Source organism: Ptychodera flava, chromosome 18, assembly GCF_041260155.1.
Source record: "Ptychodera flava strain L36383 chromosome 18, AS_Pfla_20210202, whole genome shotgun sequence".
Taxonomy (NCBI): Eukaryota; Metazoa; Hemichordata; class Enteropneusta; family Ptychoderidae; genus Ptychodera; species Ptychodera flava.
This window is the reverse complement of record NC_091945.1, coordinates 21,454,700-21,481,432: the sequence shown is the minus strand read 5'-3', so window position 1 is coordinate 21,481,432 and position 26,733 is coordinate 21,454,700. Positions and strand designations below refer to the sequence as shown.

Here is a 26,733-nt window from a genome sequence, read left to right as displayed (position 1 = left end):
TTTCAAATTAACATAATTTATTTTGTTTCCGAAAATAGTCGATGAACAAGGAAGTGGCTGCGCATGCGTGCTACGTGGTAACCCAATATGGCCGAACAAGCGTAAAAACACCGTCATACCGAGACAAATTTCGGGAAAGGTGAGATTTTCAGTATGTGGCTGCTTATTTTACGAAACGTAAATGATCCTTATTGAATACAAAATGCTTACAGTAGAAAATAGTTCAAAACTGTTTAGAATAGTATCGCGTATTTAAAATCATCAATCACTGAACTCCGAGACTAAATCGTCGATGCTTGTCCAACGTAGGTTCGATTCAGTCAAAATTTAAGCCATAGTCCTCTTTCATAGAACGTGTAGACTTCATGTATATGTTAATATACATTCTTGAATCGAAGATACTTAAAGATGATTTTCTTATCGATGGATCAACCATTGCTGAATGTTTACCAATTTTAATTTTCGATATTCATAATGTAAATATCGTTTGTGTCTGACTCCTTCAGCCCTCAACTTGTGGTCTAAAGTTGAAAGGTTACGTTTGTATTTGAACTTTGTGTGGTTAGAGTGAAAATAGAAATTAGTCATGATCTTGGGTTCATAATATTAATATATTGTATACTAGGGTACATATGTAGGCACCAAACGTTAAAGATTCCAGTTGTTAAGTTCAAGTTCATCAATAATAAAGACCTTGGTTGTCACTCAAATTGCCCCTTTTAAAGTTGATTTTACTCCATAAATTAATCTAGACATGATAAATGGGCTCCTTTTCCAATACATTATATTTATTATAAAGATAATTCAGCAGTTTCATATTTAGAACACTTCATTGTGTGTATACTTGCAGTCACAGTTGGTTTTATCCCACAGTCACTCCAACTGTGATTGTCAGAAAGTGTTTTTTTCTCATCCAAGAATCTTGCCGGTCATTTTGCTGTTTCTAGACTTTCTTCAAGAATATCATTAATATGTCATGTCAGAAGGATTTTGAGAACACTATATATTTTTTTCCTGATGATACACCAAAATGACCGTGAGTTGATGTTTCTTGGATGTGTTGATACAGCTAGTCATAATGTGTTGATATAGTGTAGTCAATTGTTATAATATTCATAGTAAATATTGGTGTACCAGAACAGTGTTGTGACAATGTTTATAGTTTTGTAAACACTAATTCACCAATGCAAGAACAAGAAACAGAGAAAATTTTGTCTGTAGAGAAAGCTGTAAATCCCAACTTTGTTAATTATAATATTCCATGCTCCCATATCAAATTAATGGTTTTTGTGTGTCTCAGTATCGCCCTCTAACTTGTAGGGTTTCTGAGCTCTAAGTCAGTTTGGGCTTTCTTTAAATTTCCTTTTGTTTTACACTACTACATACAAAAATTCACCCTGTAACACTAACAACCCAATGAAGTCCCAGCCACAGAGCTGTGGTACATATACACCCTAGAACTGTCAACAAAGACAGCACAGGGTTGTGAAAACATCACAAGATCTATTTCATGTATGTAACAGTACTTGTACGAGACTGAATATAACTCATGCAGTTAGACATTTGACAGGGTAAAAAGTTTTCACATATCCAGTGTTTTTGTTAAGTCCAGTACCATGGTAAATGTTTACCAGAGCTCCCCAATCATGTTTCCAGGGTTCCCTGTGATATCAATTCAATCCTATCGGAATACCAAAATATGGTACCAGGGGTTCCCACACCATTCACCTATCTTCCCAAACCTCAGCAAAAACACTGCAAATCTATTTGATATGTATCAATCAGACCTCTTATTTCTGAGAAAGATGAAAACTTTTACAAATCCTACAAATTAACAGACCTCGGCTCTGAAAATTCAATGCTTGATACAGCTCTTTGTGTACAGTCATCTTTCTGAAGCCACAAAATAGATAGAATAGGAAATTACATACTTCTTCCCAATTTACATTCCCTGTGACAGTTTTGGTTTCATGTACCATCCCTACCTATCAGTACCCTTATTTCCAAGCTACAATCACACATCATAAGGAAATTATCAAGTAAATTTAATTTATATAATTAGTCATAAGATGAGAAAAGAGAATTCAAAAATATTTTGTGAGCGCAGGTGTAAAGTTTCAACAGAGTATGTAATAACACATTACTGTTGAAACTTCTTAAATATTCTGTGGAGTTCATGACATCTTCAAATATATGAGAAATTAAAGACATTGTCTCTTCCTCATAGAAGTATCATGATGACATTTCAGAAGGGAAAAAAATCGACATTCAGACTATTGGTAGCTAATAAATTATACCATCTTTAAAGAAAATTCAAGGAGGCAGTGCTGGTACCTCAGAAGTTGTCCGTGGCATACCCCTGCCTCATTTTCCACCAGTAATATTGCGGCTCAGGTGCGGTCAATATTCATTCAATCTGGTTACTTTTTTGCAAACTGTTTCCCTGATCCTGTCCTCCATACCTGGGAGAAAAGAATTAAATCATCAAAATATCTCAAAAGTCATTTTATCATGCAGATGGTATTAAAATCTTATATCTTTAGTGCTAAAACACGTATTCTCCATGTGCGATACACATGTACCATGTGTTGTTGTAATCGATGAATGATCTGTGATAATCAACAGATGGGATGTATCATATGCTTTGTCACATAATAGGTAGTAGGTTCATGACTTTCATATTTTAAATAGTAAACTCTATCAGTATAATTGTAAGCCAAACATTCATCCACTCATCCATCATCTTCTGTACTCAATTTTAAAAATTTGAATGAATGAAAACACAAATTCATCAAATGGATAGAGTGTTGTGACTTTGAAATACTCACTGTTTGCTGTGTAGCCGGTGTTGCACTAAATCTAATCCTAATTCAGCACATATTCATGTTCCAACAGATGTTAATAATTTAAATAAAAATGTTGAATGATTGAAACAGCTCTTTTATGTGGTTAAATTTTACCAGTACTATCAGTAAAGGCTTGGTCATATTCAAGGCACATCTTTCTGATGTTATTTCAACAAATTTTGTCTCCCAGCTGTAGCATGTGTAAGGAGTCAAATGTCTGCTTTGAATGTTTTTTTTACCATTCAGTGTGTCGTCTATGCTACTTGATTGCAGGATTCCGGCATTTTGGTAAGCCATGCCTTTGCTGTCAAACACTGAATGGGGATTAGTCCCAGACTGGGAAGACATCAAATCATCCAGATCATATCGATTTCCTAGTGCCTATTGACATCCAAGAATAATTAACCCTAATTCTGCCAAACAGTATCACTTTCCCATATGCCAAGTCAGTAGAAAGCAGTGTTGAGTCAAATCTATGCTTATTTTCCCCTACTTGGCGTGGTATGTTATAATAGGTTTGGTATTTATAAATTGTATTAAATATTCACTTCGTGGAAATGCAATATATGAGACCTTGTTATGCCCTTTGTAAATCAACTTGACGTGATGATGACATAGATAAAGGGTTAATAAATTGCAATTAAAAGTAACAATTTATCACATTCCTTGATTTCGTTACTTTTTATGAAGTGGCCATCTAAAAGGCTGTTCTCCAAGTGATTGAAAGCTAATTTCTTGAATCGTTCAAAAAAGCTTGCAACATTTCCTTTGGGTGAACACATTAGCTCTAATTATCATAGATGTAGATTTAAGTACTTCACAGTAGCGGCTAGTTTGGTAAGTGCATTTTCACTGACAAATCAAGCAGATCATTATGGTAAGAAGAATTTCTGTGAAAGCCATAATTTTCAACCCCTCATAAGTCCAACTGCTCCCTTGTAACTGTGGGGAGGGGGAACAATTGCCCTTACTGCATATTAGTACAAAAGAATATATATCAATCTATGGTATACTTGTATTACCCTTTCACCACAAAGTCATAGTACAACCCAATTGTTTTCTATGGCAAAGCTGGACTTGAAATTGAGAAAAAGATGTGACAGTACTTCACTGATTCTTGAGCTGATATGTTACTGTTTGTTGGTGCTGGTTTCACCTTCAATTTCACCCTTCGATAACTAGTGTTTCCCAGAATTGAACTAGTGTCTTGTGCATCACTTCAAGAATCACCAAATGCTCGTACAAACAAGCTGCATTTCGGAGTCAAAATTATTTTTGCATGAAAATCTCAGCATTGCCTACTGTACATGTATATTATGCAGGTAAAAAAAAATGAGAGCTATTTCTGTTGACCTTGTGACAGTCATCACAGCCAATCATAGCGTAATTAGCATGGAAAGAATAGTCATCCAATTGTATGGTTGGCACCTCATTAATATTGATATAATATTGCAATGAGCACAACACAACGGTGATACTGTACAGGGTGTGTGTACCAGTACATTGTATTGAAGAATGGGAATATATTACCGTTGGTTTACAAACCTGTGTAATTTAAGTCGAGCACACAGTTCCAGTCTCACTATTTAAATACTGCTATATTAGAACCCCTGGAACACTCCCAGGGTAAAAAAGAGTGGTGCAGTTAAAATCTAATTACTATAATAATGAGTAGTATTACAAACGAGCAAAGTTACATTTTTAGTGTGAATGTGATACTTTTGAGGGGAAACATTTATCTTGTACAGACGATTATGTGATCTTTCATCAGATTCTCATAATCAGTTGATTGGAAAAATGTACCTTGTCATGAAATCAGTAAGTACTTGTATCTCATTGGAAAGCTTTCAAAATCTTCAGAATGTTTATGATCACACCAAATGTGAAGGCTTTGCAATCATCAAACCAGTAACAACATACATGCATACATGTATGTGTATGTAACAAAATTGGTTGTTTTTACCGTCCAGATTTCAGGCCCTGACTCACACTGTGTAGGACAGAACCATGGGTGCCAACAGCAGCAGCATTAGTGAGTTGTCCAGCAATGATTTACTCAAGAAACTGGCCGGCAAAGAATTGCTATCAGAGAATGATCCGTTCTGGAATCAGCTACTCTCCTTCTCATTCTGTCCACCACAAACCAGTTCAGACAACAGACTCCTCGTGGAGCAGACGAGTCCAATATGTAAAGTATTCGGTATGTTCCAGTTTTCATTTTTGTTACCCTGTAGTTTGGAATCCATCAGAGGATGATTTCCAATTATCCTATAATACTTTTCTGCCAATCAGAGGTGTGTTCACAAAGAAGTCAAACAATCAAACATGCTCCAATCACCACTATTCAGAGAAATGCCAAAGTATGAAAGTGTTAGCAGTATGTTTTCCCATCTGTTTCCCGGATTTCGTACCAATAGCAAAGTGTATCAGTCAATGCAGAGATGCACGTACACATGATAATCTTTCTTTCAATACTATGCCAGACATGACATGTGAAACGAAACCATTATTTGCAGAAAAATATAGCTGTATTGAGATCACTCCAACCCTGCTTCCAAATGCCATGGTACTGTACCACAAAATATTTATCAGTCGATGGGTTTGACTGGTGCTCAGGAAACCAGATACTGTTAAGTTTAACTTTCTAACAGTTAGCTTCCATGTTTCCGTTGCAGCTGAAAACAACCTGAAGACGGGCAATTTTTGCTCTCTGGTTGAAGTGTTCCTTATGAGAGCATCTGAAATGAAGACTTCAACTCAGTGTGAAAAGTAGGTGACCACTCGGCCATCATTACCAATCTTTAGGTTTATTCAGAAAGCTGTAAAATCTGTCATTTACGGACACTGTTACTCCAAAATGTGTCTTTATAAATTTCCCATAGTCAGCTCAGTATATACCATACACTGTCCACAATGTAACACACTCTCAGTTCCAATAAGTTGAATGTTAAGCTGACAAGAATTGTCCTGAAATGACCGATGTATGATAACAGCAACCTATCAGAATGTGAATAGTTTCACTGTAGTGCATGTGGGCAATGCATTTTAATTCAGTTTTCCACCCAGACTATGGTATGATCACTATTATTATGATTGTACAGTTTGGACTTCGCCACTAATGCTTAGGAACTGCAAGGGTGAAAGCTACTCCAAATGCATGTGCAATTTATACTAAGTAGTGTCATGCATCCAATTTCACCGATTTCTAACAATTTATATTCCACAATAGTAATTTGGCAAATTGTAAAAGCTGTAAATGCTGCTTCAATGGCATAGAGGTGAAGAATTTGCTTTGTTTCTTTGATACCTAAGTCCTTAAACTCAAAGTACATTTTATGTTTTTAAATTATTTAACGTTGTTCTATTAATTTGTTATTTTTATTGATTTTTGTGTAAATGTTGGTTTGATTCAATTTCAAATATAGTTGTTCTCTGCAGGGGAAGATGTTGGTGGCTTCATCAGTGTAAATGCATAGCAACAACTTGTGCAGGACAAACGTGCTGTTGACATGCAAACTCTCCTTAAACTCTTCTTAATCCATGCCTTTCTGGTGTTATTTCACAAACATCAAATACAAAGTCTATCATTTCCACTATAAAATTGTCATTTAAATATGTCCAGAGAAAAAGCCAGTAAAAAGTTGATGTTGTGTTTACAAGTTTTCTCATAATTGGCTAGTACTAAAATTTTTTGTTTGTTTCCCATTTTTTCCTATTTTTTGAATTTCACTTGTTTTCTTATGAAGTCTTTTTGCACACATTATTGCAATAAATTGACTTGTAAAATCAGATACTTGCAAACCAGTGGTAAGAATGGAACGGTGTGTGGAACTTTTACCATACTGCAAATATTGACCAATTCAATAGTCAGTACCACTTTGAAGTTTCAATCTTGAGGAAAATCGCATGAATAATAAGTTATTTAACCCTTTGAGTGCTGTAATTTTTCCCGCCAAAATTTTAGTGCAACATTTTAACAATTTTTATGAATTTTTCTGTAATTTTTTTTGATTATTTTGGACCAAACGGACATCACATTCCATTGGCTACAGGTTTTCATCCAAATTTTTGCAAAAATGTAAAAAAAATTTGACTAGGGTACATTTTATAAATGTGACAAAAGTTGACTTTGGCACTCAATCAAAAAAGTGTGATAAGGGAATCATGTATGACAAAGTCAAAGCTCAAAATGACAGAAAATAGCAATGTTAGACTCTGTCCGAGCAGTGAGTAGATTGTTCACAGTCTTAGACAGAAATTCATAGTTCTATTTACTAAGATATCAGTACACTTTTTCACCTGCAAATTACTCATCTTATGAACACCACACACAAACTACAAATATCCATCTCATCTGATTCTGACCGTGACCTTGCTTATCATCTACACTTCATCATAATATATGTATGGAGCATGTCTTTGACTCGTGTAAAGTTAAACCATGAAATCACTTCAGGGTGCAACCTGAGAAACACCAATTCAAGTGAAAAATACCCTGTCATTAATTTCAGTGTTGTCTTCCACCCAAAATCAATCCTATGTTGTGGATTTTCCTGAAGTACTAATACAGTAGAAAATCAAGGAATTGTGATGAAGTAAACAGAGACTCAGTGCCCTTCCGTCCACACTTTCAGTAATACATACTTTTACAGTGTTATGTCCTGTCGTACCAATACTAAATTATATTATCACCTGTATGTGAAATAACTTGTTTCTTATGTTACATCCTTAAAGCTGTCCACTACTTTATCTTTCACTTGTTCTCATTTTGGGTCTTTCCTATCCAATGCATGATTAATTTCAAAGCAATCAGTACCTGTGAAACATTTCCACTCACACCAAAACTAGGACTAACTGTAATCATCTGTGTTTCTATCCCCAAGCAGCAGTGGACACGCAAACAAAAGGAATGTCTTTTTCTCCTTCAGCCATGTCTTCACCTGGCAGACGCACAACGCCCTCTTCATCATCCGCTGCCTGATCAGCTACTTCATTGAGAACATGTCAGAAGGCGGGGTGCTGCGGGAGTTTGCTGTGAAGGACATCAAGCAAGGCAAGCAGACGGGAGAGCCACTGCTGGAGAAGTTTATCGATGCACTGGTGCGGCTACTCATCGAGATACCAGTTGTGTGAGTATATTGCTACGCTGTGATGTAACATCATGTAGACTTTCACATGGCAAGAACTTTTATCATTGACCTTAATCTGTTTGTAGGGAAACATTGATGTCAACAATGGCCGGGCTAAGTTCAATTTGTTGAAGTGTGCAGAATTGTCAACTAGCGTGCTGTCCAGACTAACACACACAAGTTTCATTCAACTTGGTAGATCATTCATTCACAGCAATCAGTGTGAAAGATAATTGCACTTCATACCATTGTCAATTGTTTGAACTTGAATTTATCATATTGATTTGTATGTCAATGGTGAAAAACAAACCTGCCAACAAATTCAACTCAGTACAGAAAGGGTTATATAGAGGGGAGCCCTCAATCCCTGGGTTCTTGTATAAGTGGTTGTTGACATTGACTGATCATGAAATTTTAGTCTTTTATTTTTTTTCTCTTTTGAAAGTTGTGCACCGTTAGTCAGTTTGCTCAGAGATAATAAGGTTTTCATTCAACAGTTCACATCAGAGAAGATTCTGAACAGTACTTAACATGTATGATTAGGCCTGCCACCCAGTGATAGTTCAATAGCTCTCTTACAAGTTCTTCACTAAGTAGTCATAATCCTTTTTACTGTCTTTCAGCAATTTTACATATGTAATTCATCTAGAAGCCATCAACACTCTGCTGACATTGCTATCTGTACAACTGTTTGTACCAAGGATAGCTCACAGGAGTATCTTCTTCCAGTATCTCATGCAAGGAAAATGGTATGTATGCCAAGTGTAATGCCTTGTAATAATGAGACTGCTGACTGGATCATGTAAACTCATAGTTTATTTGAGTGGCATAGTATGTTATATATATATATATATTTGTATGTGTTTGTGTCTATAGAGTTATGGTGTATACAATCATACTATCATCCAAGGCATGTTAAGCACTAAATAATGTGTTTTGAAAGAAAGTATGAAAGTAGATGTCGCACCAAAAATACATATTTATTATACAAGATGAAGTCTTGATCAACATCGATAACAAATCAGTGATGCCTTGCACAATGTGAAAATGACTTTTAGGGTGAAAATTGTACTGTTATCTCAAAGTGTAATTCTAAAGTATCTATGAGTTAGTGGTTATATGGGTTGCAGGCTGTCACATATTAAAAGCAGACGCTGGTATTAGGGTCTTTCTTGAGCCTATAGCCATAGTTATTCAGATGCAGACTCATTGCAAAGCATTTGTGTGACAGACTATCATCCAGAAGTTAATAGCTAATATATCTTGTACTTTTGTGTGTTACAGTTCAAAGGATGCATGTCCGTTAGTAAAGACATTATTAGACCATATCATAAAACATGAACCGTGCCCTCCAGAAGTGTATCAAGGCTCTGGATCAGGAAGTATGCTCTATGGCTTTGGTGCTGCAGTGGCATGTAAGTATATTCACTTCACCCCTTTTTGCTTTCAAATTTTGAGATAACCTGTTGTTTCATGTCTTAAACACAGATCTCTACACAGGATACCAGGGGGAGTGAGATTGAAAAGGTGTATGGAATCTATCACAGCTAGCCAGTCATACAGAAAATCCTACAGATATTCCAACTTTGTCAATACCAGTGAATTTTGTGACATCATCCCCCTAGATTATTTACTGGTATCCAGCAGCATTGTGGCCCCAGGTGTTTCTACATTTACAAATACACTGGCATCGCCTAGACTATAAAATAATAGCATTAATATCACCCCTCCCAGTCTATAATGGACTCAAGCAAACTTTGCACTCCACAATGTACTCCCCTTCACCTCGTACATGATGTTGTGAAAAGTTTCCTTTCATCCATTATGGACTGGGAGGGGTACATTATTGTGAAAATCATCTGCATAGAATGACCTATATCAATTATTAGTCCCCACGGACACCGTCCGGGGGACTTATAGGTTTGGTCATGTCCGTGCGTGTGTGGTGGCGTGCGTTGCGTCTGTGCGTGCGTCCGTCCGTCCGTCCGTTCACGCAGATATCTCAGAGACGCCTGTAGCAATTTGATTCAAACTTGGTACAAGGATTATCATCTATGCCATACATATGCACGTCGATTTGTTTTACGATCCGATTCAAAATGGCCGTCTGGCAGCCATTTTGTTTCCTGTATTTGATGACGGTGCGTATGTTCACGCAAATTTCTCAGTGATTCTAAGAGCGATTCCATTCAAACTTGGTACATAGATTACTCTATATGTTAGGGGCAACGTCAAAAGATCGATGTTTGAAAAAAAACTTAATTGCTTAAGTTTGCGGGTGGGGGGGTTTTTGGCCAAGTTAATTTCTGTGCAGTCAAAAACGATTTAACGTCTTTTTGGCAAATTTTACGATTTCAAGGCTGCTTTTTCGTACGCTAAAACCAATCCAGTCACCCGTATTTTTGTTACTTTATAATGGTTTTCAATTTTTATTTAATTCAATGGTACATTGGTACGTCATTTGAAAGAATTAGTACAGGGTATGAGTCCGCAATGTTTTTCAATTTTAGGTCAGTTAAGTTAGAAGGGGGGGTGGGGGGGTCTGAGGCAAAACTTAAGCAATTAAGTTAGATTTATTATATGAAACTTTTGATGTTGCCCCTTATACATATGCACATTGATTTTTAGTTTGATCTGGTCTAAAATGGCTGCGTGGCGGCCATTTTGTTTCCTATATTTACGACTGTACGTTTGTTCACGTAAATTTCTCAGAGATGCCGGGCGCGATTGCATTGAAAGTTAGTACCTATATTAATCCTTATCACATATATATGCACGCCGATTTTTGTAATGATTCGATCATAAATGGCTGTGGTCATTTTCTTTCCTGTATTTGATATCCATCCACAGGGGTCCCAGGTATGATCCACAGGGGTTCCAGGATGAAATTAATACTAATGCTGTGTCTATGCATAGGGGCTCATGAATGCAGATATCTGAGATATTCCTGTGCCAATTCTTTTTAAACTTGGTACAAGGATATTACACTATGGCATTCACATGCAGGTCTATTTATATTGGTATGGCATGCATAATTAGGTCTAATTTGCATAATTCAAGATTAGAGCGCTGTTTCTGGTACAACTGTACCAAATTTGATGAAACTTTGTGCAGATGGTTTTAGTCCCCACAGACACCATCCGGGGGGACTTATAGGTCATGTCCGTGCGTGCGTGCGTGCGTGCGTCTGTTCACGCAGACATCTCAGAGATGCCTGGAGCGATTTCATTCAAACTTGTCACAAGGATTACTTCATATGTCATACAGATGCATGTCAATTTGTTTTGTGGTACGATCCAATATGGCTGTCGTGTGGCCATTTTATTACGATTTTTTCATGTATAGAGCCATTACTCAGGCATGTTTCAACCGATTTTATTCAAAGTTGGTACAAGGACATATACCGATGACATAAATATGCACACCAATTTGTTTGTGATGCAATCCAATATGGCTGCCTTATGGCCATTTTTTTCAATTTTTTCATGTACAGAGCCATAACTCAGGCATATCTCAACCGATTTTATTCAAAGCTGGTACAAGGACATTGACCTATGTCATACATATGCATGTCAATTTGTTTTGTGATACAATCCAATATGGCTGCTAGGCGGCCATTTTATTACAATTTTTTCATGTACGGAGCCATTACTCAGGCATGTTTCAACAGATTTTATTCGAAGTTGGTACAAGGACATTGACCTATGTCATACATATGCACATTGATTTGTTTTGTGATACGATCCAATAAGGCCGCCATGTGGCCATTTTATTACGATTTTTTCATGTCCTGAACTACAGCTCAGACATGTATCAAGCGAATTTATTCAAAAGTATTTTTATCACAGACCTAATGAAGAGGACTCTATCCTCTCTGAGGACCTGTAATCAAAGTACCCATTAACAAGTGGGGACTGTGTCATCAACGATGACTTGTTTTATCACAATCTGTGCAGAACGCTGTAGGTCAACTTGTTTCTCTCAGTAGGCCAGAATATGTCAGAGGGAACTAGGCTGGACAAGTAGTATTCCCCTTTAAAACATTTTCAGAGAAGTAGAAGTTCTCAACTTCTTGTCATCATGCATGCCTAAAATTGTATTCATTATCATTTCATTGCTTTTACTTACGGTATTCAAGAAACCAACATTTCAATTCCTACTTCGCGGTTGATATTTTCAGAGACTTTATTAAATTTAACACAATTTTATTGCCTCTAGCCAGAAATTTTCCCTAGTCAAGTGTATCATATTGTGTGTACTTAGGACCAAAAGTGAGGTTATCTCTCTTTTGCAGAGAAATATAGCTTAAATAACTTTTCTTTCCTTGATCTTTATTTCTGAGTATAGTTAAAAACCAACTGATAATTATGAGTAGGGTAGGAAAATGAAACAAGGAAAAAGGAAGAACCGTATTAGCCGTCATCTTCTCAAGTTTCACATTTCACACTGGTGTGACCAGACTATGTTGGCTCTTTTGCAGCTTGTGTTGATTGTGAACTAAGGAGAAAACTACAATTAGGAAGTTGTGTGATTACCAGATCAAATGCTGATCAGGAAAACCAACAGATGTGAATGAAATTTTGATTTCAAATCACTTGATCTCCTTACAGCTGGTCTGTGGACAATGATGACCCTAGGATACGGCAAAGGATCGTCTGCGGAAGCTGATGACAAGGCTCTCCTGGCCAATCAGAGCCTTTTACTGACTTTGGTACTAGCCAATCATTACACTCATGAGAAGGGTATGCATAACCCGTACAGGCTAGCTTTATGTACCTTTGGAAATCTGCAAGGTGAGTGACTGTCACTTCATCACATGAAACATGCCATTGACATTGTCTAACTCTTTTGTGCGTACATGTATTTGAATTCTCCGCAGCAATCACTAATTTCATTGTTATGAGTGTATACTCTTGGTTGATTATTCTGATGTATGTTCGGCGACAAAATATCCCACTTTATTTTGTGAATTTCACTTAACACAGAAATGAAAATATTAACAAATAATTATTATAGTAGTAGTAGTAAACACTTGAATGTATCGTTATTGTTGTTAAAAGATGGCAATATCTCACTAGTTGTGTATGCCACATCAAATGTAAATTACGGTATGTACAAGCCATAGAAGTTATCCACCTCAAAGCATATTAAATATTCCCATAGAGTTCTAAACTCTGTGTACTACATTGTACAAATCAAGTATTATTTATCACTTTGTACTATTACTGTCTTCTCCTACACTGTATATCCATTATCCTGCCAGTTCATGTGATATCACTATCAAGTCAAGTCGGTTACTTTTCCCATGTGTTGCATTTTACCAAAGACTTAAACATTTAAACCCTTTTCCTGCCAAGTCCATATTTCACCATCAGGCCAAGATGGTTAAAATTAATGAAACACAACATATTCCATATGGTGTATTTTAACATAATACTGTACATTTGAAGGCTGTTGAAAACATAAATACTGTAACTTGATTTTTTTGGACTAAAGATGCTATAACATACCAAGCCGAGCGTGTGAAAATATGTCATGTTTGGGCTCAATACCGCTTTTTCTGACTTTGCTGATGGAGAAGTAATAGTCTTAATACTGTCTGGCAGGAAAGGGTTAAAGGCCCCTAATACCTAGATAACTGTAAATGTGACTTTTACTAACCGAACCTTCTATAGCAAACTGTGCCAAGAATATGAAAATATGTATGGTTTTGGCTCAAAACCACTTTTGACGACTCCAGCACATGGGGAAGGATACTGTCTGGCAGGATTGGGTTTAATGAAACTAAGAAAACATTTGTGCAAAAGCACATGAAAAGACTTTCATCCTAAGCCCATCCAGTTTTCAAACCCAGATGACAAATCCAGTGTTAATTGAAATTTCACATTTCTACTTTGACAGATGCTGCAGCTTCGAGTCCCACGTCACCGGTACCAGTGTTTAGGATGAATCTTTCAGGGTTGTATGAAACCTTTTGTAAACACATGAAAGATGACCAGATGACCCTGCTACTGTACTTACTACTGCACAGGAACACCAACATCAGAGCATATATACTGTCCAGAACAAACATTGAACTACTGGTAGGTATTGCTTTCTAGCCCCCATCCAAAACATTAGGTCATTATAAATCCATATATGGTAAAATTATGCCTTAGTATTATCAACAAGTCTCAAAGTATTTATTTTTAAAAAGATGACTCTGATAATGGTTTTGAAAATTTCAAAAGCTGCAGATGTATTTTGACACTTTTCACTTCATATGACTTATTCACACCTGTCTCACATGTATATCTGTATGCAAATCTGTTCAGTGGCAAAACTTTCAAACAAAGCACAATAATCAATAAAAAGTATGAAGCCTGATTCACAAGTCATAAACGTATATTATTTATCATTGTAAAATATGTTCTCAAATCAAACCTATAGAAAGCAGGGAGTTTTGTTTTGTTTTCAAAAGTTATGAATTTTCTTTTCTTGCCAGGGCTTTATAATAGTACACACATGCTTGAACTAACCATTCAATAGTTTAATTTAACTTATGAATTTTCGGTGTGTGAGGAAACTTTTTTTTTTTTAACATATTTTTTTTTATTTCATGTGAGGAAACTTTATACCCTTGCAAAGTTGTGATGTATATCAAGTGAATACAATCATCCATATTTTCTACAGGTTGTTCCGATACTGAAGATACTCTACGATGCTCAAGAACGGAACTCTCACCACATTTACATGGCATTAATTATTCTTTTAATAATGAGTGAAGATGATGAATTTAATAAATCAGTCCATGAACTGGTGAGTTGTCTTCAGTTGCAGAGTTTGGATTGCGTTTTAGAGTTTGAAGGGCAAATGAGCTGTGAAAGGAGAAGTGTGTTGGAATGTATTCAGGTCATACTGGAATGTGATATCGTGCTGTTTGCTTTAACCCCATCGTTGACTTGGGTATGATTAACCCTTTCAACATCATGGTTTGACCCAAACCCATTGTTTTTAATAGTGTGTTTGGAGCTGTACACAGGATTTTCGGGGAGAGTAGTTTAACCTGTGAATAGGTTAAAGTCCGTGAATTTCTCAGAGACTACATTGAAAGATGTGTCGAAGGGATAAAACCAATACCCATATTTTCATGTATTATTTTATCTAAGTGTATACCATTTATACTGTACAGCTCAATGTTTCCAGGAAGAGATTCAAATCAAAAAATGTCCCACTTATCTGTCAACACTCTCTGTATTTGTACAATGTGCTGTTAATTCAGCCTCCCCCCCCCCCCTTCATTTAATGAACCAAATTGTCACACATTAAACACAGAATGCTGTAGTCAACAATGTCTACTTATCCATCTTATTTATTACAAAATTAGATTGCTACACGTAGCAGAAGTCCCCCTCAACTTGACCCCTTCACCTCATTTGCCCAATAAACAGGTCCATATCCACTGTTGTAAACTGTGGAGTTGGACCAAACTATAGTGTAGAAGGGTTGTAAAAATGTAAAGTACAGCATCTGCACCTTTGATAACATAGTCAATTGTTACATGTTTCAGGTTGTCAAGAACATCACGTGGTATACAGAAAGGAGCATTACTGAGATAACATTAGGAGGTTTAATAGTTTTAGTTGTCATTAGAACAATACAGTATAACATGACAAGAATGAGGGTAAGTCTACATCTGCAATAGGTCAAATCCGGAATTCGATTGGACCACGGTACAAACAAAACCACGTGTGTCAACGCGCATAGAAGGACGTGTATTTCCATACGCGTCAGTGCACATGTGGGTTTGTTTGTACCGCGATCACGTGATCTCATGGGCGTACTGAGTCTATAGAACGCATCGCCTACTTTTATTCCGGAGTAGAACCATTGCTATGCACCTACATTATCTGTAAGGAAAAGCTGGCGAAGTTATCAGAATCTGAAATATTTTGAATTTTTTGATCTACCTATCTAAAGTTAGTGGAGTAATTCAACTTTTGCATTTTCAGTGTTAAGGTCAAATCTTTTTGTTGTTTTGATTATTTTCTATCAAATTACAAAGTTTTGATGTCAATGATTTCTGTCTTTCTTGTTCACAGGATAAATATCTTCACACAAATTGCCTAGCAGCATTAGCCAACATGTCGTCGCAGTTTCACTCATTACATCCGTATGTAACACAGAGGATAGTAAGGTGAGAAGGACAACATAAGCAAATATGCTTTCTGGCCGGAGCAAGGATAATTCAGGCTGCATTCCAATGCTGTGTTTCAAGACGTTGTTCTCAGTACAATGTTGCGAGAAATTCATTGATACATTGTGGAAAGTTTCACTTACAGAAATTATAGAGCATGTGTGTGATTTGATGTGATGTGAAATTTTGAAATCGTACTGCATCACTTCCAACCATTTTGCCATGTCATCAACTTTATTCACATATGCCTGTAAAATTGCTGTTGTTTCAACAACAACTTCAGATCATTAAAACTCACTGTGGTGTGTTCTTCTTTTCTAGTTTGTTTGAATTATTATCAAAGAAACACGGTAAAATACTGGAACATTTAAGAAACTCTCCCAAGGCAGAACACAGAAGCTTAAACGACGAAAGGTCAGAAGCCCCACCAGCTCCAGATTATGTAAGTGTAAACATAATATTCTTGACTCTTTTACAAATAAAATTTATTCATGAATGAAACTTACTTAGCAGATGTACTGTATGCTATTTAACATAAAAGGTCATGTCAAAGTCATATTGTTTCTTAAGGATGGGAGTAGTATAGCGCCCCCTAGCGACAGTAGCAGTATTGAGCTACCTTTTTTTCCTTTTTTTTTGAGCTACTTATTTAAAGATTTGTATAGATAGCGCCCTCTACAATGTATGGTAAAGCATGTTGCCTGTCTCAGTGTGTGATCACATTGTGACAGGCAACTGGCCCCATTATATTGGACTACAGGCACTGCCATCTGTACAACCATGATCAATTATCTGTAGAATACAACCTTAATTTCTGCTCATAAATCCCTATAAAGACCTAGACCTTAAACATATATATGGCTACAAAGAGTATCTTAAAAGACATTGTATTTCAGTGATGCTATAGCGAGAGATTTTGACAAAATGCATTGAAACTTATATGAGAAATACAAGGAATCTTCAAAGTGTATGATGACAGCTATACACAATAATGAGAGATTTGAATATCATCAATATACCAACTGATTTTTCCAAGATGACTTATCATGCATAATGCATGATATTCAGTACAATTGTTTCATTTTTCACCAGCTTCCTACCCGATTTCCTTTTCTGAAGGCAAGATCACTCCTTATAATCTGTCATCAATATTCCCTGAGTCCAACATTGATGCCATTTTTTCACATAAGCTCAAATTATTTAAAAGTTTAACTGCCATTAAAGAGTGTGTTATTGCTGGTGATGAGAATGTATTGTATGTCAGTTGGACATCAATAAGTGTTGTCAGGTTTAGGAATATATTTAATGGCTTTTAAACTTGCCACCATTTCTGTTGTCCCAGCCCCTGATATGGTTTCATTGATATACCAAGTGGGAACCCATGTAGCATTGGTGAGGAACCACAGTTAATATCGCCACGGTGATGCCCTTAACAACAACACCTGGCCCGTTAGTTATGAATATTTATGATTTGTTTTGTGTGATATACAGGCCACAGATTTGGCAGTGCTGGAAGAAGTGATTCGCATGGTGTTAGAAATCATCAACTCCTGTCTGACCAACACACTGCATCGGAACCCCAACCTGATCTACACACTGCTGTACAAGAAGGAGCTCTTTGTGCCGTTCAGAACTCACCCCACATTCCAGGATATCATACAAAATATCGATACGGTTAGTGTTGATAGTGTGTCTGCCGCCTGCGTGTGTCTGTGTTTATGTGCATTCTAGAACGATCACGGTGGAACCCTCTCTTTTACAGCTTTCATAGCATTTGACATTACCGTGGCTACATACTGCTATTGGCACTGTTGCAACTGTCATAAAAATTTCAGCCACTATGGCCAAATGGCAGGCTTACATCTGCCAAAACCCACAGCTTCCAACCATCCCATCCAATAAAACAGTGCTCTCGTGGTGAAAGTGCCTAACAGTTTCAGTGTTCCATCCCTGTACGTGGTATATTATTTTTCCTCCTGATCATATTTGGTTGCATGCTTTGAGATCGAAATGTGTAAATTGTCATGGCTAGCTGTCGCCAACAGGAGTGTCTGCTGTCTGTCTGCGAATCGTAACTTGTGAAAAAGAGATCTCACCCAGCACACGCTGTGCCGAAACTCCTAGAGTTCATGCGTGTCTTCAGCATACATGAAGGGCAGAAAAGCGTGCAGACTGGATGGCCAGCCAGCCAGTCTGGCTGTGTATCTTGTCTCTGTATCAATCACTGATCCTATCACATGGAGATTTTTTTCAGAGAAGACGTCAAGGGTGATATTGCATAATTCAGATAAGGCTGCCTGGATGATAAATCGGCTAATAACCAAATTAAAATCTGGACAGTGAAAATGAATCTTCATTAGCGAAAGAGATGTAGGCGTAGACAAAAGAATTTGTCTCAATGCTAACTGGCGTGGTGTGCTACCGTTGAAAGCACACCCCAGCCTGTACTTGTACCACTAGTTACACTGTGCTTATTCAGATTTCTGAAGAATTCATCTGTTCATATTTGTGCATTTGCCCATTGTTCTACCCTTTCAGAGATACCACAAGATCCTAATAAGCTGATTTTGATTTAATTAAAATAAAGTACCTCCCAGACTGCCATGAATATCAGCTGTCATTAAATTATCTGTCTTAATGCAGTGAAACTTAAAAGGCACGAGCCACACTAGAGCCAAAAAACAGAATGTCGGCTAAATATTCAGATTGTGCAAACTATTTTTGAAATTTTACTCACAATGTAGACAGTTTTGACTGTCACATACTTGCAACCCTCTGTTACAAACTTGAAGGCATATTGTAGCTCAGTAACACTCTTTTTACAATACCACTAAACGTTAAACTTTATGTCAACATTCCTTCTGCCAATGAATTTGTCAGCGTTTTGCCTCTTAAGCACCATGTGATGATCACTATAAGAAAGTTCGCTCAATGGATGCATGGGACTGTGTTTGTAGACTTGTAGATACCAAGTGTCTTTCAGACTGTACTGTGTGCGCTGTCCGCTGATGACATTGAATGCTATAAAGATACTGTAGAATGCATGAGCAGTAGGAATACAACTTATGTCTGTTTAGTAAAATCTCAACATGAATTTCATAACAAGCACTAAAACTGTTATTGAGAAAAGATAAGGTTTACACGCAGTTTTGGTTATGATGTGAAAGTTGCTTGAAAAAAGTCCCATTCACTCCACAAGCGAAAAAAATGCAGTTGCGTTTTTCAACAACTTTTCCAACATGAAGACCCATTGTATTTTGCAAGACCAGCCTCACAGTGAGATTTCCTGGATAACCAGAGTTTCCAAGTAAATGGAATACACAGTGCAGCACTTGTGTCACAACATTGTAGTGGTAGTGCATGATCAAGTCTATGTTGATGGTGCCAGATTGTCTACACCAGTCAGATACTAGCTAATTCATTACTTCCATGACACGGTAAACCTTTCCAAGACCTTTCTTATCAACACATGGAGCTAAAACGGAGACATTCTGATGAGGTGATTTGATTGAGAAACACGTACACAAAGTTTAGCATTCAGCGTTTAATGAAAAGTAGCGTAAATTGTGTTATGTGTCAAAAGATTAGCAGAAATACTATTTCAGTGGAATAATTACTTATAAATTATAATTGCATCAACTCGGCTCGGAGGGGTGGGCACACTACAGTGTAAAGCCCTCCTGTTTTAGTTGGCATACCATCCACTGAAAACGATTGTTACTGGCACGAAGTAATGAAGTGGTACAAACCTTTTAGTGTCTAGTGAAACAATATAGCCCATGTAATGATTTTGATGCATAACAACTTTGTATTATTACCCATGAGGAAAATCAAGAAAATCCAGCTCAGAATAAAATATTATCATGACTCATCCTGCCATTTTTAATGACAAAAATGGTAGTGACATGTATAGGTTGCATCTTGTTTTCGTCAATTATGTTGAACAAAAAGATAACTAGTAATATATTGTTGCAATCCTTTCTGGCTGTTAACAATTTAGAAAGCCTGATTAAGCGAATTAAAATTATACTTCATGATTAGAAAGACTGAAAATATAAAACAAGAAAATAGAAGCAGCAGCCAATAATAATGTAACTGAAAGGAAATGATACGGCAGAGATGTCGGTGTTTTCACTGGCATTCCATGGAAAGCTAAGTCTATCCCATCATCCAGATTGAACATTTGATAAAAGCAGGGCCATTAACGGCAGAAAGAAAGTTTTGTCGGCTAATCTCGGCGCAGAATCTGTGAGAGTACAGATTATGAAACGATTGCATATTCTGACATTAATCTCTCTGTTCAGAGGAAATTATCAGATTATAATGACTTCAATTCCAGCCACCATTAAATTAATAATATAATAGAAATTCCCCATAGTGCCGGGGATTATTTGCAGAAGGTGGTATCGGAGGTCAGCCCCAGAGGTGGAAATGGGGGCCTGTAATACCAGGCTATTTTATGTAATTATTTTAAAACTTTAATCCATTACTTAACAAGGATTAACGTTTTGTAATACTTGTATATATGGAAATGTGATTGGCGTGTGGAAGTTTTTTTACTAAACTTTGATGAGTTTTTGGCTGGAAATGGCATGTTTTTAGCGATGTCATCGGGAGTTGTTTCGAGATTGTGCACGGCTAGAATGCATGGCGTGTCGGTGTGTATCAGGAGAGATCAATATGCCATGCTATCGAATTGAAAAATTCATTTTTTGATTCAAGATTTCAAGATTGGCCATTAGGTGTCACACACCTCTTTGCAAGATCTGCTCAGAGAAAAATATGCATGAAGTGAGAAATCCTGTGCTTTAGAGTAGACTGAAAGAATTGTAGTTGCAGGAAAAAGCAAGTATTTGTGACTCTGTACAAATTACATACATTGTGATGAGTATGAGAATCTTTACTGAGTTTTCCCTTTGTGGATGGTTATTTCCACTATCTCTTTTATGCATTTATATGTATTTAGTCTCTATGCATTATATTAATTTTTTTTTTTTTTGGTCTTATGCCAATGTACACAAAATTTCATGTAACTATTACATGACAAATAGAGAATGAATGAATGAATGAATGAATGAATGAATGTTTGTAGTGATATACATTACACTGGGCTGTTCAAAATGGTCTTTGTGAAGTGGTTATTAGCTGCTGTTTGGTGCATGGATTGTGTAAGTTTGTGTGTTACTGTTTTTAAATGACTATTTACTGATGTGCTGTCATGTAGGTCAACATCTGCAGTAAAATGGGTCAGTGTGTGAGTGCTTGATTTTCTTCCTTTCCCATTGGCTGTCACAGAGGTCAATATCAACAGTGAAATGAAATCAGTGGATGATTTTCTGTCGTTCCATTGGCTGTCACACAGGTCAACATCAGGGGTAAAATAGATCCCCAAAAATGTGTTGTTTTGTTTATACCATAAAGTTGGTCTTTTACTTGCCAATATCTGGTAAAGATTTAATTTGTTTGAAAGCTCCAACAGGTTGATATACTGCCTATACAGTGGTTGTCACATGATAATACTAATAATGATTTTGATAACAATATCGTGGCCTATTGTATGAAATAAAAGAATTGATTTATAAAACAATAAATATTGCATTATTACATTATCTGTAGCTACATTGAGGTTCAAGTCGGTGAATTTCTATAAAAAATCTTTTGTAATAGTTTCTCTTGTGTCTTTCCTATTTCATACAAACCTATTTGGACTTTGGCAGCCTAGGCCAGGTTTTCCTTGCGATTAATTGAACGTGTTACCTTTGAGTCTGTGCAGTAGTGAGTTAGTTTCTGCCGGATCCGGGAGAAACTCCCCTGTATAGCGTTCACCCTACTCATTGCATTCACCCCACTCACGCATTTCACATGAAAATAGAAGACAAATCATCGCGTTTACCCCACTCAAACATTCACAAATCACAGACTTGAACCAAGTCTTGTGTATGCAGAAAAAACGTATGAATAATAATATACACACATTGTGAGTGTCCTCATCAATGAATTGTATATAGCTGATTCATGTTTCTTTGATTGATAAATTCTACTGTCTGTTCGGTTATTACTTGGATGTGACAGACATCACCGCTGACTTGTTTCTCATATCCACTGTCCTAGGGGGTTTAATTTGCTATTATGTAACGGCTCATTCAACTCATGCATATGACTTTGAAATGGATCCTTTTGTGTCGAATTTGATCTCTTTTGTACGTTTCCATGTCTCGTATGCAGAGAAAGTCATTAAAATGAAAGATAACTTATGCAGGCAAATTTGAAAAAGAGAATAAAGTGAATATGTAATATGTGTATGTCAAATTTAACATCATCAAATCAATTTTTAACATCAAAAAGTGTTCGGTTCTTTTATCAGCACATATTTCTTCATCACTGTCTGCAAATACGTCTGTTTACAATATTGATGTCATTACTGCGTTAAAATGTCAGGTATCGTCACAAAAGAGAGAAAGATACAATCTGTATGAAAACCATGACAAAGACTCGTAGCTTGAAGGCAAGTTCACTCAGAGAAACAAGGAATTACGCCGGGATTTGTGGTGTTCCTGGCCTTGAAATATTAATCATCTAAAGCATATTGTATGGGGCTTTTTGGTCAGCCTTGAAACCTATTGAAAGATATCATAGAGATTTACACATTTTAATCTGAAATTGAAAGGCCAGCAGACTTTAAGCACATCTATATTGCAAAATGATACAAAGCTTAAAAAGAAATCAGTTCTATGTGGGCATTTTCTCGATGTAGTGCAGCGCAACACATCTCGGTGTAATGTTCTCAGCGTAATGTATGCAATTTCTTCATGCATATGCATACACGTAGATTGGTTTTGACCCAGTTTAACAAGCCTATCATGTCCATGGTCATCTCTCTGCTTCTCAAGGCCATCTCTTTCTATGGGGATCTGTCTATTATCAAAGTTACTGCTGATTGAAATTTTACCCATCTCTCTCTCTCTCTCTCTCTCTCTCTCTCTCTCTCTCTCTCTCTCTCTATATATATATATATATATATATATATATATATATATATATATATTATATATATATATATATATATATATATATATATATATATATATATATACACACACACACACACACACACACACACACACACACATGTATATACACATACACACACGTACACCAGATATGTGATTTGAAGATCACCGGAATGTGTAAACCTCAAGATATATACTTGAGATGTTCATATTTTTGTCATATATACACACTTATACACACATGAATGAGAGAGAATGCAAGAGAACATTAATCAGTAAATAAATCAGTAATCATTGAATTGTATCAGTCACCATGAAACAGCAGTTCAGTCAACTTTTCATACTACCCGTATGTCCTAAATGTCCATGGCAATTTTCAACGTCTAGTTACCAATGTGATACTGATGTCAATAAAGATGTATTATAAATGCCAAGCAAAGTATACTTTGAACAGAATAAAGAGGTTTTGTTCAGGAACATGCCTTGAATTTGTGCTAAACTTTACAAGACTTTGGTGTATTTCTTTCATACTTAGGTACTGAACTATTTCACATCCAAATTGGAATATCAACAGCATGGCAATCTATCCGTTCATGAAGTGTTGGACATTATTAACCAAGCAATACTGCAGTGGCCCAGGGACAGACTCAAGGTAAAATAATAATCAAGAAAGTATAAATATTGAAATGAATAAACTCTTATGTAACCTGCCTCTCAGGACGTGTTATGGTCAGTAGAATTTTGGACTGGTTTTATTTCGTTTGTTTGTTTGTTGTTGAATTTAGATATGAACCTCAGTTGTTTTTAGGCTGTTTTTTGTTGACAAAAATACACATCTCTTGAAAATACTTACCTCAGACTCCTCGCAGACGTCTACATGTTCAATTGTTAAACGAAAACACTGTCATTAAATTGAGCAAATATCAACATTATCTTGACAGAAATTTCCGGAGTTGAAATTCAAGTATGTAGAAGAAGACCAGCCGGAAGAATTCTTCATTCCATATGTATGGTCACTGGTCTATCACTCATCCAACTTGTACTGGAATGCTGACAAGATAGAACTCTTTACACTCAATACATAGCATTGGTCTTCTGTCATACATAAACCTTTATTCTTGTTTCATGAAAAAGTTAGAAAACTAAATACTGAATGTACCAGCCAAACTGAAATCAGTCTTCAAACTTTATACAGTAGTGTTGGTTATGCAGTCGAGTCAAATTTTGCAACTCTTAACCCTTTCACCACCATGGTTTGTCCCAAATCCATTGTTTTCTATGGTAAAGTTGGACCTGTTCACAGGGAACTGGGGTGAAAGGGTTAAAGTATGTAGAAACATTTCAAGACAAGGAATTTTTGCACAAAATTCACCTGTAGCAACAATCTGTGCTCTGTTTCAGTTTAGCCACTTTTAACATGCATATGGTTATGTACTATCAAGTGCCTGTGCAACGAAACACAAATTGTACGAATAGTTTCTATGCGATACACTGACTATGGGTTGCCCCATGGTCAGTATATAGCTACATACATGCACACAATTGTGTTCAGAATAAAACATGCGTACATTCCACACATAGAAAAGTATATAGAAGCTGTATGAACCACACACAGAATACTAGTATGTCAGTGCAATCTCCTCATAAGCTGTGTTTTGTGTATAAGTTTATTTCTTCTATGTAACAAATGAAAGGAGTGATACATAGTTTGCATGGAAGCCTTGGATTGTACGCTGGTCAAGTCTAATGAGTTTAAAGGTATACAGTCACCTGTAATCTAAGTATGCCCATATATGGTCAGAGGGGCGTTCTTGGTATTCAAAATTCCCATGTGAGGGCGCTGTTTTTAAAAAGCGGCCACCCACTTAAAATCTGTGATTGGTTACATTTTCTCTATCCATGGTAACTGTGGCAAAATTGGAACAGGTGACAGTATACCTTTAAGGTAGAATGCACCTCGGGGACAGATATTTGGACTCTCAAACTTGTTCAATATTTAATAGGTCTACCACTTGTTGGGGGTCATTTTGAAGCTCACAGAGTGAAAAGAGTTTTCACCAGATTATATTTGTTAAAATCAAAAATTTATTTTTCCCCCTAGAGTTAACACAGAGAAGGCGACCATTCTGAATTTCAAATATCAGTAAAGATTGGGCAGTTTGGTTCTCTTGTACCGAATTTAGCATGGTGACCCGTGATGTTATTCTGGATTGTGAAAGAGAATGCTTTAACGTTTTGTTATGAAAAGTTTGTACAAACTGTTTGAATAAGTTTCAATTTCAAGGCGCTTACTACTTTAAACTCTTGACCGTTACCAAATCAAACCGCCCTTCCCTCAGCTGTAGTGTTAAACAAGAGTTACACTTGTACGCACAGAAGATAGCACAATTGAAAGTAGTACCTTATATCCCTGTGTTTTGGTGAGATGATTTTAGTTTGGCTGGTGCATAGCATGTGTATAATGGTGAACAGAATTCTTCATGATCATCGGAAAGACTTTCCTTTGCAATATATTGACCGAGCTCCAACCACCCCTCCACTTATATCATGGAATGGTCCACGGACTTTATTGAAAGATGTTTTATTTCCAGAAAGACCTTTAGCAGGGGAGGTAGACATGAATTTTATGCATCTACTATGTGCTGCAACGTTTATATTTTATATTCACAGTTCTGTTGAGCCCCATATTTATGGTAATGCAGCTTTGACTTTCAAGGCATTGTCTTTCCTAATCACTGCATGCTCCCTGTACACGAGCTTTTTCTCGCTTCTTCAAGTCAGTTGTAAATTTTAAAGAATAACTTGGCTCTGGTATCTGCTGATATATTGATCAACATATGCCAATACATGTATCGGTGATAAGAATTTTAGCAAGTGCCACTGACCCATGCATGCTGTAATGATATGCACATGTGTTGCATTTTTTTTTTAAAAAAGATGAAAAGATGCAAGACTTCATAGAATTAATCTAAACTATCTGTGCTTGAATATGGTGCCAAAATCATACTGAATACTTACAATATCTAAATTAAACTGGGGTAAGTGAATCAGTTAAACTTGGCGTAAATGTCTTTCACTGCATTTGTGGAGACTGAATGAAATGGATATTAGAGATGATTGTTTGCCAGGGCAGTATTTGGTAATATGTATGATTTGTGTATAATTTCTGTTCAATTGTCCATTGACCCACTGGATTGCTTCATGTACACTTCAAGATCACATGTAATCTGTACACAGTCATGGCTGTGCCATGTTCAACACAAAACCCAGAGTTCACAGACAGGGTGTTTGTTTCCATTTCATCCTTCCAATTGTAATGAGTGACAATTATTCTTCTGATCCTGCCACTCCTCAATGCTCAAAATATCAATGCTCAAAATATGACCCAGAAAAAAGATCAAATTCTGCTATGAATTCATATTCATGTTTTAATATTATGGAAAAAATTTATTTCTCCTGATTGGTGAGTTTTGGTATTACAATGAACTTGACCTATGACCTCAGCTCCACAGGGGGTGGTGGACTGGCTGATGCAAATTTTATTAGAAATGCTTCACAATGCAACTATTATC

At 36.6% G+C, this 26,733-nt stretch overlaps 1 protein-coding gene across 4 annotated transcripts; it reads left to right on the top strand.

Annotated features, from left to right (window-relative positions):
* The first annotated feature begins 21 nt into the window (after positions 1-21).
* On the top strand, positions 22-24,521 carry LOC139117125 (dymeclin-like). Of its 4 annotated transcripts, none has more exons than XM_070679973.1 (16): positions 22-139; positions 4,817-5,046; positions 5,522-5,615; positions 7,775-7,975; positions 8,599-8,724; positions 9,260-9,390; positions 12,586-12,768; positions 13,877-14,058; positions 14,648-14,773; positions 15,525-15,638; positions 16,057-16,151; positions 16,473-16,593; positions 17,643-17,825; positions 23,697-23,813; positions 24,103-24,398; positions 24,487-24,521. In XM_070679973.1, exons 2-15 carry the CDS (start codon positions 4,854-4,856, stop codon positions 24,244-24,246), a joined length of 2,010 nt encoding a protein of 669 aa, XP_070536074.1. In that variant the 5' UTR covers positions 22-139; positions 4,817-4,853; the 3' UTR covers positions 24,247-24,398; positions 24,487-24,521. The 4 variants fall into 4 exon arrangements, with proteins under 4 accessions (XP_070536074.1, XP_070536072.1, XP_070536073.1 ...); XM_070679971.1 differs by having other exon boundaries at positions 7,733-7,975; XM_070679972.1 differs by having other exon boundaries at positions 23-151.
* Positions 24,522-26,733: the final 2,212 nt, after the last annotated feature.